This window comes from Elaeis guineensis, chromosome 2 (genome assembly GCF_000442705.2).
Source record: "Elaeis guineensis isolate ETL-2024a chromosome 2, EG11, whole genome shotgun sequence".
NCBI classification, from domain to species: domain Eukaryota; kingdom Viridiplantae; phylum Streptophyta; class Magnoliopsida; order Arecales; family Arecaceae; genus Elaeis; species Elaeis guineensis.
Genome location: NC_025994.2, coordinates 124,769,979 through 124,785,271, shown reverse-complemented (window position 1 = coordinate 124,785,271; position 15,293 = coordinate 124,769,979). Strand labels below are relative to the sequence as shown.

The 15,293-nt window shown below is 39.6% G+C and overlaps 2 protein-coding genes across 2 annotated transcripts; one reads left to right on the top strand and one right to left on the bottom strand.

The window, feature by feature from the left end:
• Positions 1-399: 399 nt before the first annotated feature.
• Positions 400-747, bottom strand: LOC105054883 (L-lactate dehydrogenase-like). The gene has a single exon (XM_029261410.1). The coding sequence runs from the start codon at positions 745-747 to the stop codon at positions 400-402; it is 348 nt and encodes a 115-aa protein (XP_029117243.1).
• A 5,587-nt stretch (positions 748-6,334) lies between these two features.
• On the top strand, positions 6,335-15,049 carry LOC105055106 (ras-related protein Rab7). Its single transcript, XM_010936864.4, has 7 exons — positions 6,335-6,574; positions 6,808-6,834; positions 7,448-7,547; positions 7,653-7,799; positions 12,604-12,684; positions 12,761-12,906; positions 14,579-15,049. Exons 1-7 carry the CDS (start codon positions 6,522-6,524, stop codon positions 14,640-14,642), a joined length of 618 nt encoding a protein of 205 aa, XP_010935166.1. The 5' UTR covers positions 6,335-6,521; the 3' UTR covers positions 14,643-15,049.
• The last annotated feature ends 244 nt before the right edge of the window (positions 15,050-15,293 follow it).

Below are 15,293 nucleotides of genomic sequence, written 5' to 3'. Positions count from 1 at the left end.
AAGTCGGGTAGGTCTTGTGGATTTGCCATTTGTGAGCAAGCTAAACCTGTCTTGTTTGGTAGTAGGTTGTTGTAACCTAATTATTTTGGGATCACACTGTCGAGTAAAGCTATCAAGACAGGCCGGCCCATCCTGACTCGCCTCGATCTGCCTCTAGACGAGGTGGGGTGGAGCGGGCTGGCCCATTTAACTGGTTGGTTGGAAAAATTTTAATTCGATCCGATCCGTCATGGGCTGCGGGTTAAATGAGTTGATCCATCAAAATTTCAAAAAGAAAAAAAAAATCTTGTAAATCTGTGGGAGCCTGTCGGGGAGTGGGGAGGGGGGATGTGAGCATAGCAGTCGTGGGTCATGGAGAAGGGGTGCGAAAACCCGATTGGGCGAAAATTCGGAGAGCTTCTAGGTGATGTATGTCAAGATGTTAGTCGGGTTCGACACCATGAGGAGCAATGCATCCGGTGAGTTCCGTGCGAGCGACACCACGATGTCTCGGAAGATGGTGAGGTTCCACGGCAGAAGAGAGAGATAGGACTTCTCGACGATCTGACAGGCACCGACGAAGATGATGCAAAGGTCGGATCCGGTGGTGACGGCGTAGTCCATGGAGGCGAGGATCTTGGTGCGGGGGAGGAAGGCGGCCACATGCTGGAGGTCTAGCATCTCGTCGCAGAGCATGTCAGGCATGTTATCGATGAGGGCAAGCACATCGGCGAGATCTTGGGTCAGGATGGTTTGGGTGATGGCCATGCCGATGTTGCTGGCGCCAACGATGGATATCTTGGTGCGATGCTTCAATGGGGATGATGGTGCCACTTGCTGGAGTGGCCGAAAGAAGCCTGGGAGATGTCCTCCTCCAGCCCCAGCTCCAACAACGACGAAATCTTGTTCATTTCGACTTAATTTAGGGGGTCAGCAGAAAAAAGAGGCATTTCTCTCTATTTTTTTTTTGGAGGGGGGATCAGTAATTTTGATAAAAAAAAGACAGGCCAGTTTGTCCCGACCCACCCCGACCCGCCAACCCAAGCAGAACGGATCATTTGATCTACTTTTAAATGGATTGCTAAAATACGAACCAAATCCGTCCCATTTATATGGTGGGATGGGCCAATCTGATGGATCCAACCCAAATTGATAGCTCTACTGTCAAGTACTTGAGTTTCTAACGATGCCTCCTTCTACATATATTATTTTTAGTGAGTCTTGAAATTTGTTGAGGAAAATGCCTAAAGATTCGATCCATAATAAATCAAGAACGAGGTCTAGAACGACGAATGGAATTCAACGAGCCCAAGAACAGCTCAAACGAAATTTAGATGGAGAAGATATGTGTGAGAGAAGGTCGAAAGCAGATGGTACGATCCACGAACTGTCGGAGGGGCCCATTGGCTGGTGTAGGCCGGTGGTGGTACGAACCAAGTGCGCACGCGGCCTGCGAGCGTAGGTGCCCAGGCCTGTTGGGATCGCAGTCCACCATGGACCACGTGCTCTGTCGCGGCTCATAGCCGGACGCATGGATCGATTGCGATCCAACGGTCGAAAGATGCGTCGGTTGGAGTCGGACGGCTGGGACTCATCCCGAGTTGATCAGGATTGTGGGGGGCTGTGTTTTGGCATGATCGGATGGCTATGAGCCGATCCGATGAGGATCTGATGATTCAAATTGATTTTGAATTTGATCAAGCATGATCAAGGCTGATATGCACTATCAGACGGCTCTGGTTCGAGCTGATCATGATCGGACAGTTCAAAATTAATATAAAATTTATTTTGGACTCGGTATCCTAGTGTAATATTGTTTTGGTGATTTTGGAGCCTATGTAGCTCTAATTGATGAGCCGTTTATTGCGTTGGATAGCTGGTGACATCCTGATCATGCAGAAAGGCTTCAAGAGTGGTTTCAATAAGCTTTTGTGAGGATTTTGGGGCTTCTTGTTGAGAGATCTTTATATAAGGATTGAGTGGTTAGCTTCTCTTGTATTTATTTGATTTTCTTTCTCTCATAGTGAAGCTTGCACACCCATGGAGGTAGGCTTGAGGTCAATCCACGTTACCTTAATTTATTTATGATATTTTTTCTCTCTCTTTATTCTTTTTTTCTCTCTCAATAAGTGGTATTAAAGCACAACAATTGGTATCAAAGTCTGGTTACCGTGGACAAGTGATACCAGACAATCCAGGCAGAGGTGGTGTTGATCGAGATTAGAGATGGAGAAGACAAATACAATCATGATGGAGATTAATCGGTTCGACGGGAAGAACAATTTCTACTTGTGACAAACGAGGGTGAAGGACATGCTCATCTAATACAGGTTGATCGACGTTCTCTTATATGAGAAGAAGTCGGTCACCATGGAGGAGAAGATCTGAGAGCGATTATAGATACAGACGGTGAGTACCATCTGCTTGTACCTGACGGATGAGGTGGTGATTCATGTACTTAATGAGATTTTTTCATTGGTGTTGTGGTCGAAGCTCGAGGAGTTGTATATGGTGAAGTCCCTCACCAACACTCTTTTTCTCTAGAGACAGTTTTACTAACTGTGGATGGACGAGGGACAGAACGTATAAGATTATCTCAGCTACTTCCAGAAGATTCTCATCGATTTTCTCAGTGTAGGTGAGAAGGTTGAGAAGAAGATTAGGGCGTTGGTCTTGCTAGCGTCGCTTCCTTCTTCATATGAATCTTTATTGATTGCTCTTCTAGTAGAGAAAAATACCATCAAGATAGATAAGGTCATCGTGATGATTCTCTAGAATGAGTTTCTTAGAAGGGAGAATCCAGCTTCGAGCTCAGATGGCAGCAGCTCAGCTTTGACGATTTCTGGAGGAGCAGATGGCAGCAGATAGAGTTGCAGATGATTGTGAGAAGGATGATCCAGGTACAAGATGAGGGACTCCAGCAAGATCAGGTGCTACTGATGTAATGAGTTGGGACATCGTGTCAGAGATTGTTTTTAACTTAGAGATCAGACGAGGACTACTGCAGCGGCGGCCAGTAGCGAGTCAGAGGATGATGTCCTAGTGATATCTGATGAGGTATTTATTTTTTTTTCAGTAGTGGATCTTAGTTAGATTTTGTATGCACCCATCATGTTTGTTGCGGAGAGGAGTTGTTTGACTTTTTGGAGAGTAGTGATGATACTGTTCATCTGTCGGATTGATCGAACTTTGCGATTAGGAGCATCAGGACAGTCAGCTGGATGATATATGATAGTGCAGTAAGGAGATTGGATGAGGTCCAATATATATCTGATTTCAGACGAAATCTTATCTCATTGAGCAGACTGGATTCAAACGGCTACAGGTGGGTAATTGATGATGGAATCTTGAAGGTTATGCGCGGTGATAAGGTTATTCTGAAAGGAAAGAAGTGGACAAGAAGACATTACTATTTGGTGGGGAGCCTAGTACGGGTGGAGCTTCAGGAGCCAAGGGGTGCGAGATGGAGTTCTATATGAAAGTGGATTGGACACGAGATGCGAGACTCGGAAGGATGAGATGCGACGTCATAGAGTGAAGTTTCTATTGCTGCAAGAGACTTTCTCGAGCATATCTTTGGTCAAAGTGGACACAGTTCATGATGGAGGTGGGATCGAACAGCCTGTCTCGACTCTCATATTTGTCCATCCATGAGACAGCAGACGTGTCCTAGGACGTGGGGGCGAGATAAATCACAGACTCTCAAACACAGGTGGAGGCCGAACATTGAGTCGATGTGAAGATTGTTAAAAGAAATATCTCAAGATTCGGCTCACAATAATCCAAAAATGAGTTCCAGGATGATGAACGGAATCCAACAAGCCCAAGAACAATCCAAACGGAGTCGAGACGGAGAAGATATATATGAGAGAAGGCCGAAAGCAAATGGTATGATCCATGGGTCACCGGAGGGGCCCACAAGTTGTCGCAGGCTGGTGGCGATGCAGACCAGGCCTGGCAGCACGCTGGCGCTGGGCCGGCCTAGGCATGTGTGCGGCCCATGAGCTCGGGCGCCCAAACCCGCTGGGATCGCGGTCCACCGTGGACCATGCACTCTGTTGTGGCTCACAGCCGGGCGCATGGACCGATCATGATCTGATGGTCGAAAGAAGCATCGGTCGGGATCGGATGGCTGGGATTCATCTCGAGTTTGATTAGGATTGTGGGGGCTGTGTTTTGGTGTGATCGGATGGCTGTGAGTAGATCCAATGAAGATCTGACGATCCAAATTGATTTCGAGTTTGATCAAACATGATTAGGACTGATATACATGATCGGACGGCTCTGGTTCAAGCCGGTCATGATCGAACGTTCCAGAATTGATCTAAGATTTGTTTTAGGCTGGGTATCCTAGTGTAAAACTGTTTTGATGATTCTGGAGTCCATATAGCTCCGATTGACGAGCCATTTATTGCGTTGGATAGCTGGTGATGTCCTGATCGTGCAGAGAGGCTTCAAAAGAGATTTTAGAGAACTTTTGTGAGGGTTTTGAACTTCTTATTGAGAGATCTTTGTACAAGGATTGAGTGGTGAGTTTCTCTTATATTTGTTTGATTTTCTTTCTTTCATAGTGAAGCTTGCACGGTCCGTAAAAATAAGCTTGAGGTCAATCTATGTTACTTTGATTTGTTTGTGGTATTTTTTCTCTTTCTTTCTTCTTTCTTCCTCTCTTAACAAGTGGTATTAGAGTACAACAGAATCAGGCATCTCAATTGACTATAGCAGGAGCCATTGGATACAACGAATGTACAAATTTCATTTGTTGCATGTCGTTTTAGAGGGGGTTTGGTTGGGGAGAGTGGGGGTCTAGAATCAGAATTGGAATGGGTGGCTTCCATTCCAACCGTTTGGTTGGGAGGAGTTCCATTCCGATTCTGATTCTGGGGTGGAATGGGAATGCCTCAATCTATATAGAACTCAATTCCTACTCTCCTCTAGATTCAATTTTTCATTCCGATTCCGTTTCTGATCACGAACTAAACCCTTTGGAGGATTTGGCCATTCCAATTTCGATTGCAAGCCATTTCGATTTCGATTTTCATTTTAATTCCGGTTGCGAACTAAACACCTCCTTAATTTCTACTGCATTTTTTTGCTTGTGCACTTTTTTCTTTTTAATGGTAAGTTGGACTGATGCTGCTGCAAGTTTGCAACTATAAGTTTCAATCTCCATCTGGTAAGACTACAGTCTTTGCAGCTTCCGGAGTTCGTTAATTATTTTATTGTAATGTAGATCTTTGCTGGACATCCTAAAGAGACCTACATACCAAGTCTGTTCTAACTTATGTCAAAATGCTGAAGGTGTCAACTAAGCCAGCTGGTTAAGTTTCTTTATGGCTATTCCAGAAACCTGAGACTGAATCTTAGGTTAGGGATGTTTATGAGAATTGATCAACTTTTTAGCCACAGTTTGGTATCTTCTGCATCTGTATGTATGCACACGTAATGCAAAGAAGCGAGAAAGGATGAATATGTTACATGAGTGATGAATTTTTATATTGATAAAATTATTTTTAATTAATTTTTTGATAAAATTTTAATATTTTTTTATCTTTTTATTCATTTTATTTTATTAAAATTTATTATTAATTATTTTAATTTAATATATGATTTTTATAATTATAAATAAATAATTAAAATTATTTTTTATTTATATTTATTATTTTTAAATTAATTATTTATATAAATATTATCCATTCTTCCTTCCTTTCATTTTCAGTATATTAAACATCTTCTTTATCCATCCTTCTTCCAAGCGATTATTTGGACTAAACAAAGGGCTACAGCTAAAAACAATCACATTTATTGACGAGTTACCCTAATGTCATGCACTGCGTACATCGAAGGGAAAAAGTAATGGTCTGTTGTAACCCACACGTGAGGGCAATGGAAATTAGATGTGTCCTGAAAATTTGTCCCTTTGCATTTAAGTCGCGCTCTTCCCGTTCTACGTTGATGATGATCGAAGTCCGCTGGTACTCGAAGAAAGCAAGGGCAGGGAAAGAGCAGAGTAAAGCTGAAATAGATGGATAACTGAATGGGAAAGGAACTCGTGAATGGATAAGGGGGTCGAACAGAAACACCGGATTAGTCCGAATTAATCCAATATACTTTATTATTATGAAATGTGGTGGGAACAACTGTGATCCTAACCCACACTACCTACATCGAACTCGTCCCTCATTCTCCAAACAATCACTAGCCGTCCGATCCACAAGATCCCATCAAATAGACATCAATCAACAGCCTGGCGGATCACGGCACCAGACCCATCGGGCGTACGGCCCCAATGGTCCGTCGGCAGCGCCCTCCCCGTAATTTCATTCAAATTAAGGCCTCGCTGGCGCTGACGCTTGTGCTCTTTGCTCGGCCCGCCCCACGTCGTGCCGTGCTTAAGCCAAAAAGGAACCCTCGAGATCCCTCTCTATGTCTTTCCAATAAATGGAATAGGTGAAGGGCTTTCTCTAGATTTATCAAAAAGGTCGTATTCCCCCTCTTCTTTATTTTTACTGTTCTTTTTGGATCGCAATTGTCTTTCCGCCATGGCCACGCGGAGGCGGACCTTGCTCAAAGTTATCGTCCTCGGCGACAGCGGGTAGGTTTCTTCCCTTTAATCCTCTTTCCGAGCTCTTTCCGCTCTCGATTCTCGTGTTATTCTGTCGATCTACCTTTGGATCGATGCGATTTCTAGGGTTCGGAGATGCGCCTCGGTCTCCCGGTCTCTTTCTTTCTTTGTTTTTTTTTTTTTTTTTTCCTTTCAACCTATTGTTCTTGGTTTTTTTAATTTTTGTTCTCTAACTATCCTATGCTTCTTGGTTTGATCTACAGTGTGGGAAAGACGTCGCTGATGAACCAGTATCCTTTCGCATGTCGTTCGTGTGATTTCTTTTTGATATCTTTTGATTAATTTTAGCTCTGATTTGTTGTCTGGTGGTTGTTGCGCTAGGGTTTTGGAGGGCGTGCGCTTTTGGCGGCAATGCAGATATGCTTAGGGTTTTTATATTCTATTTTCTAAAACAACATTTGTTCTTTTTTAAATTTTTAACAAAAAAATCTTTTTTCTTGTTGCAAATCTGGACGGACTGTGGAATTATTAGCTAGGGTTTTACTTTTTCTTTCTAGTTCTTTAGGGGAGCCATTGATTTCATCTCCGCAATTTCGAATTGATCGAAGAGTCCAATCGTTCTTTTGTTTTTTTTCTAGTTTTTATTGTAAATAAACGATTTAAAATTATATCAAGAACAATGCATATAATCTGAAAGAAATGTTTTCGTTTAATTTTGTTCTGTTGCTACACCTTTGCAATTCCTCTTCTCTACGGTGAATCCTGGTCTGCTTAAATATGTTATTCTGGCATACTTATTAAATATGTTTGTCTTGTGGACATCTGTCCAATCTTAAACGGTCATACTTGTTGGAAGTTTAATTATGTTTTATTGTCCTAGTGGTTGCTTGACTTTTTATTTAGATACGTGCACAAGAAGTTCAGCCAGCAATATAAAGCCACAATCGGTGCTGATTTTGTTACCAAGGAGATTCTTGTTGATGACAGACTTGTCACCTTGCAAGTGAGCTCTTAATTCTCATTCTATTTGGTACTTAATCAATTATTTTTAAAGAGATATTTTGTTTCAAGGTTTTTGTCCAACCTTAGATGTTTGCCTCTTTGGTAGATCTGGGATACAGCAGGACAAGAAAGGTTTCAGAGTCTTGGGGTCGCATTTTACAGAGGGGCAGATTGCTGTGTACTGGTCTATGATGTGAATGTTCTTAGGTCATTTGACACTCTTGACAACTGGCATGAGGAGTTTCTGAATCAGGTTTCTCATACTTTAGTAATGTACTGCTTTTTTGCTTCTTTTGCCTCAACTAGTCATCTTTGTACCTACCTTTTTTTGGTTTGTGCCTCCTTATGATTCTAAAATCTTACCTGTTTACCTTTTCTCTTATGGGCATTTATATTGGTTCATGCTCTGGTGCGATATCCTTTTGCCCTCTTGAAAACTGATAGACATGTCCATACATGGTAGAAGGTGAAAGAGTCTAATATACCATTTTAGTGTTCTTTATTAGTTTAAATTTTGTTCAAGGTATTTTTCATTACTACACTTTTTTCTGATCAATCTTTTGAAGATTTCTTGGATCTTATCTAATAGAATTAAATATATTTTGCAAAGAATTGTGACTTCAAGGGTGGATTGGATAGAAATTAGCAGTTCTCTTTGAATATCGATATCATGGATTAGAGACATCAAGGACAGTGTGGTGGTTTCTATCTATAAAGCAACAATAAGAGCTCTAAGTGCACCTATGATTTATAGAATCTGTTTTATATTTATGCACAACTTGACCACCTTGAGATATTAGGTTGAGGGCCTTTGACAAATCTAGAACTTTAATCAGGATTTGTTTTCATCCTTATTTTATTATTGTTTCCCCTTAAGAAAGCAAAAGAATGTTAACTTGCTTTTGTTGATCATGCTTGTGTATGGAATTTCAGAGGTGGGTGGTATGGGTTTATGAAAGCAAAAGATTGTTTTACCCTGATTAATAGTCATGAAGTGCAATATTGGACGGGTTTTCTCCTCAGTTTCTTAAAAAAGTCCAAGACTCCTAAGTCTATTAAGCCATTTCTACTTCCAGCTGCCTAGGACATACTGAAAAACCAGCATGCTTCCAGCCTTTTAAATCTGCCAGGCCCAAAGAACTTGAGTTCCTTGCAAATTCTTTTACTCCACTGTGGCCCATTATGTATACCTGTATCCATCTCATGATATCATCACCATTATAGTCGCATCATTCAAGTCTCATCCTTGAGCAGAGAATAAACCCAACCTTCAAACAGTGGCAAGACCTCTGAAGGATGTGATCAATATCCTCGCTGCTCATCCACTTCTTGAGGACATCTCAACCTTCATCCTTCCTGCAGCATTCACGAAATTGGCTAGAATGTGGTTTCCACCATTCGAGTCTTTTTACAAATAGCTGAAGTTTTGAAGCAACACAATTTCCAACCCATTTGTAACTACTGGAAGGCAACTATCTATCCAATTGGTTTACAGCTCTTCAAAATTTTCCTATCACATCCAATTTGAAGTGGCCTACTTCCCCAACCTGACCTTTTGTCTCTGTAATTAGTGGAAATGGAGATTTTCAAAGCTGCCACCTCTTTAATCTAATTCCTTTTCATGATTGTTCTTGCCAAACAATTTATCAATGTTACACTTAATTTTTCCATGGACAATTTCAGCTACATTCAACTGTAGAGAAACAGTAGTTAAACATCTTACAGAAGAGATATACTTTACTGCCTAATGTTACACAAAATATCATCAGTGGTTTCTCTAACACTCATCCAAGCAGCTAATTCTGTGTGCCTTCTTGTGAAGTCATCATTTTAAACATCATATTTCTATCCAACCAATTGGCACCAAAGACCATTTGGCTCTACCTGCAATTTTGCTGATCGTTTGAAGAATCTTAATTTTCTCTCTAATTCCTTACGAAAGATTATATTTGCACATAATGATAGACCACTTGTACTCGTTGGCTTTGTCATCCTAATTAGATTTTTATCGCTTCTTGGTTAATGCAGTTATTAGCATTGTTTATTTTTGGTCTTGTTAAATGGTTAACCTTTTAGACCTTTGGTGGTGGGTGCAAAGAAATAATTCTAACCTGAAAAGTTTTGTCAAGATTTGCTGTACCAATTGGTACCGGTGCATGTCGACCACACTGTACTAGTATCGAATAGGTACATGGTACAAAGGATGTACTGACACTTGGTATGTTGAGCTGGCCCCCATACTTGGCATACCGATTACTATAATTGGATGGTATCGCTATATGGTTTGGTACCGAGATGGTGAACTTGTTTTGTTGTATAACAACTTCACAAAATTTCCCCATACACTAATGTTAAGATTTTCTACTACCTGAATATTGTGAGAGGCATTCATGGTTCTTGTCAATTTTTGTCTAAGCTCCATAGTGGTAAGACCATTGGTAGGACTGCAAATGGGTTTGATTGACCTGTGATCCAACCTGGTCCCAACTTGATTAAACCCGATGGATTGGATCGGGTTTAAGGATTGGACCAATCTAAATTCCAAGTTGGGTTTGAGTCTTATATTTTTTCGACCTGACTGGCTTGCATATCATACAAGTCTAATTTAGCTCAACGTAAATGGGCCTGACTCAACCCAAACTTGATCTGCCCCAACCCAAAAACCCTAATCATATAAATTTCTTCCTCCTCCACTCTAAACATCTTTTGCAATTCATTGAATGAACTCTCATTTAAACTAACATTTTTCATCTCAACAACTACATCTTCTTGCTTCTGTTTTCACTTAATTATATTTAAAATTCACATTTCATTGTTTGTTTTGGTGTATTCTTATTTACAATGACCTCAACTATGTCTATACATACTTTAAAAATCATAATTTATAGACTTAAGAATAATCAATTATCTAAAAAAAATAAAAGTTTTTGAATAAAAATTCAAGTTTAAGCAGCTTTGTTGAAATTTTTAGTAATTTTAGATTTAATTATTATTGAGTTATTAATTATTATATTTTAGCTATCAAAGAATAGCTAGATGCTTGACTTGAATTGTGAACTTGACTTGAACTTGAACATTTCGGGTTGGATTCGAGTCATACATTACCCTGAACCAACGCAATCTGATAGCTAATAGGTTGGGTCGAGGTCCAAAATCAAGAGCTGAGTATGAAATCGAGTTAAATCAGCGTCAAGCATTCCTTGGTCAAAGTCAACCCTTTGCGGCCCTAATTCCATTTGGCATGGTGATTGCATGGACTAGCTTGTTTAGCACAATCCTTATATGCTCCTAAGCACCTGACAACATTTCAGTTGATAGACTGATGAGTCTTATCTGATGTTTTCTCATCCCATAGTTGTTTTGAACATGTTCTCATTTCTAGACTCATCATGTGTTAACAGATTATCTTGCCTTTGTGGATCAAACATGTCACAAACGAAAATCCGGCTTGGCCAACTCTTAAGTCTGAGTGCAATTACAGTCCATTAATGGCTTGAGTTTAACTCAAACATTGTTTGTGGAAGCTAGTAATTTCATAGAACTTATCTTTAAATGTGACTTACTCATGAAAACAATTACCATGTTACCACAAAAACCGAGCAGCTACCGGGATGGTTCAGCCAATCGATTCGGCTCCCGAATTGAACCCTTTTTTATTAAAACCCCTCCCGATCCTCTCCCTCTCTCCTGATTTTTCTCCCTCTCTCCCAATCTCTTGATTCCCGTCTTTCTCTCTCCCACTTGATTCTACTCCAATTTTCCTTTCCCCTCACCTCTCTTTCAATGCTTTGCCATTGGCAATAATTTTGCGATGATGTTGGCTCTGCAATGACAACGCCGGCTAGGGTCTACGACATCATACACCTTTCTCTTTTCCTCTCCCTCCCCTTGGTTCCCATACACCTTGGTTCGGTACTGCATGTATTGATATTGTACTGAATTGGTCTTTGAACAGTACATCCCCTTGTATCGGTTTGGTGAACCGTGCCCGCATCTACCATTCACTGTATGTAAGATATTAAGGTGCTAGGATATTTCAGGACATCTGTTGTTGGACCGTATTCTTAACTTATTGGTCTTTTTAGGACCATCCTCCTTGTTACCTATAACCGCTTATCATCCAAGATAAGAAGCAATTTCTATTTGTTTTGTTTTCTCCTGACCTGATGTCCCCTTAATGGTCGGTAAACCCCAAGGACTAAGATTATACCGGATTTCAACCTTCAGGAATGTCCCTAGAGAGAATGACAGTGAGAATCAGTTAAAGATGATTAGTCTTGTAGTTTTCATATATTGTGAAAATTGAAAAAGGTTTTTTAGAGTAAACCAGCATGCTTATGTTTTGTTGCCTGGATTATGTCTGATATATAGGTATATATGTGTATTATACATAATTCAGTACTTTCCCCCCAAATGGTATTTCAGACTTTTGTTTTTAGCATGCCTTTTCTATTAAGGAATAATGTGCATTTTTCTTGGGTTATTATATTTTCATGATCGTGTTCCTTATTTCCAGAGACAGTTTGAAAGTGCATAAAATTAGTCTCCTGTGGGAAACATGTGCTTTTATTAGCCTTTAGGTGAACTTATTCTTGTTTATGTGTTAGGATATCATCTCATTGGCTCTCCGCTTGATTGGATCCTGCCATTTGTAAATACGCTTCCTTTAATTGATTGTTAGAATGTTGAATATTGTATGAATGGACTCTCTTGTACCATTGGCCCACTGCAGCTGGTAGTTGTTTGTGCAGCTTGTCATATTCCACCCTATTCCTTAGTCTGGTTACTTGCCAAGTCACTTGGTCAATTATGAGAGGTGACAAATCCGATGTATGTGCTGCTTGGAGATCTAACTTATGATATTTTAGTGTAAGTAGTGTCTTGTAATGCTTTAATTATGAAACCCTATGGTTACAGATTTGAATCCTAGAGTCTATATTGTGGTTTGGTTACTTTACATGCTTCAATGTTGAGGAACACTAGCCTCCATGCATTTGTGTAGGTTATAGTTGTGCATTCTATTGACTAACTGCTATTAATATGCTATGATTCTGCAGGCAAGCCCATCGGATCCTAAAACATTTCCATTTATTTTACTTGGAAACAAGATTGATGTTGATGGTGGGAACAGCAGAGTGGTAAGGATTGACTTTGAACTGTGGCTCTCAAGTTCTAAATAAACTTTTGGTGTTCTTACCCTCTTCACTTATGTAGGTCTCTGAGAAAAAAGCAAAAGAGTGGTGTGCTTCTAAAGGAAACATACCTTACTTTGAGACTTCTGCAAAAGAGGATTATAATGTTGATGCTGCCTTCCTTTGTGTCGCTAAACTTGCTCTAGAGCATGATCGTGATCAGGACATGTAAGTAACTGTTGGATTTTTATGTTCATAGTTGACTTTGTTTCTACAAATCTGATTGTGCTGCTTTAAATTTAGTTGCTGCCTATTGATGTAAGGACTTTTGTCTAGTTTAGTCTACATCCAATAAGTCAATATTTCCCTGTGAATATATAGCAATGGGGCATTTCCAGTTAACTAGTCATTGATGGTTGCTGATAGTAGGTATCTTTGATGTTTATTCTATGTATGGATTTCTTCTGGCATGCTATGTGCAACTGATCTTGGACTGTTTTGAAATCATGATTATAAAAAGCTTTGGTTCTCATGTGCATGAGGGATTGCCCTTAACTGGTAAGAGCTGGACCATGCTTTGGATATCTTTTGGTTCACAGGGGATAGCAAGTTTGTTAGATGTGAAAACTGGACCAAGCACAAAAAGGCTGTGATCTTTTTTTTTTTTTTGGAAAAAATGGAGAAAAGAAGGAGAGATAATAATGCTGTAATTGATTTGCTATTGAATATCAATTCTCTGGATAAGCATGAAAAATAATGATATCTGAATTAACGGTAAATTTAAATCACAGGGGATCTGTTAGATGATGAGCTTGGCCAATACAATCCCAGTAATCCAGGTGAATTTTCATTGATTTTCAGTATAGTATATGCGGAGGAGGTTCTTTCTGATTGCAAGGTTGATGTGCAGTACATGAGCTCGATCAACTGCTAAGTCCATGTGTATGAGATGCTACGATTCTTTAATCTATCCAAGCTGAAACTACCAAATAGCGAGTTGTGTCTGGTAAATGTGCTCACTTATAGGTCTATGAACAAAGGAAAAAAAAGGATAGGGGTGTGTTTTCTTTTTTCTTTATTTTTTGTTGGTTTTTTCCTTTTTTGTTTTTTTTTTTTTTTTTGGGGGGGGGTGTTGTTGTTCTGTGTTTTGAACCTATAACCTCCAGCTCACAATAGAGCACTCCTTCTATTACACTAAAGCTCGCGTCTCCCTCCATTGTTGGGTCTAGAGAGGGTATAGATGCATGCAGCTTTATCTCCATGTTCGGAGAGGCTATTTCTGTGTTTTGAACTTGTAACCTCCAACTTACAATGGAGCAACCCTTCCAGTACGCCAAAGCTCACTCTCATTTATATAAGTTTATGAACATCAAAGCAAATATATGCTAACAATATTATGACTACAATTTCTGCTTTACATCTGTCATGCTTTCTGAATTATTATCACCGTGTTATCTAAACTATTATATGAAGTGGACCCCAAGTTCTCTCGCCCGTTCCTAGATGGTATGAGCCAGCACGGGTATCATATGATTCTCCGATGTCTAGTTTGTTTTTCAGAATCTATCAGCATATGCGGTGGGCTTATAAAGTAATAATGCTTCCAATCATTATGTACTTGTAAATTATACTCTTTTTTTATTGATTAGTTCGTTTAATGTTGTTCCTTTTTCTTTTTGATTAGTAGTATAAATAACTTATTAGAAAATCAAGGAGAATTGTATGGCATATGGGCGGCAACTGTCTTCCCACAATTAAATAAATATAAATGACTGTTTTGCGGCTTTTGGTTCCTGAGTGTGTGTTGCTTATGTTTAGCATTTTTAATCTCTTCAACATTGCTCAGCATATCTGTTTAATGAATTCATGCTTATTGATGCATATATATATTTGTTTGCAGATACTTCCAAAACATTCCAGAACCTATTGCAGAAGCAGAGCAGAGCAGAGGATGTGCCTGTTAGCATGTGCTGTTATAGCATTCATAAATCACATTTTTGTGCCCCCTTTATCTGTTGGTTGATCGAGATATTGCTTATTTAATTAAAGACGCTGGTCATTTTTGTTCTTTCTTGCACATGTACACTATGTTCCTATATTGAGATCATTGTATGACTTTCTAGTTTTGATGGCTGAGTGATTTGTAGGAAAGGGGAAACAAGGAAAGAAGAGAAATGAAGAAAGCAACATTTGGAGGATTAATCCAACTTGGGGTGGCATGGTGGGGGACTATCTGTATTTCAGGTTATGACGGGGACGTCTGTTGCTTCTGTAGACGCCTGCCTGCTACTAGTTTATTTGTTGGGCCCCACTGGCAATGCTAAACAATTGACCAAAAATATGATCATTTGTTTTTTGGCTTGTCTGTTCATTGTTTGGCTGTACAATGGATTGGTCTCTTAATCAGAAATGTTGTTTCCATTTTGCTATGTTCATTATTTAAATCATGTCCTTGTGTGGTTTGAAAAGTCACCATGTTGGGTTTACTTGTTTACAATTTCAAGGGTGGTATATATATATATATATATATATATATATATATATATATATATATATATTATACCTCCTCTTTTTTTTGTTTTTTTTGCAGTAAAGCAGTAGCATTCTAATATTTT

What these genes read in the sequence shown, in the direction of transcription:
- LOC105054883 (XM_029261410.1), bottom strand. Translation starts at nt 747, where the DNA reads ATGGCCATCACCCAAACCATCCTGACCCAAGATCTCGCCGATGTGCTT.
- LOC105055106 (XM_010936864.4), top strand. Translation starts at nt 6,522, where the DNA reads ATGGCCACGCGGAGGCGGACCTTGCTCAAAGTTATCGTCCTCGGCGAC. An exon ending in ATCGTCCTCGGCGACAGCGG is followed by an intron (nt 6,575 to 6,807) that starts GTAGGTTTCTTC and finishes TTTGATCTACAG; the next exon opens with TGTGGGAAAGACGTCGCTGA. An exon ending in CATGATCGTGATCAGGACAT is followed by an intron (nt 12,907 to 14,578) that starts GTAAGTAACTGT and finishes ATTTGTTTGCAG; the next exon opens with ATACTTCCAAAACATTCCAG.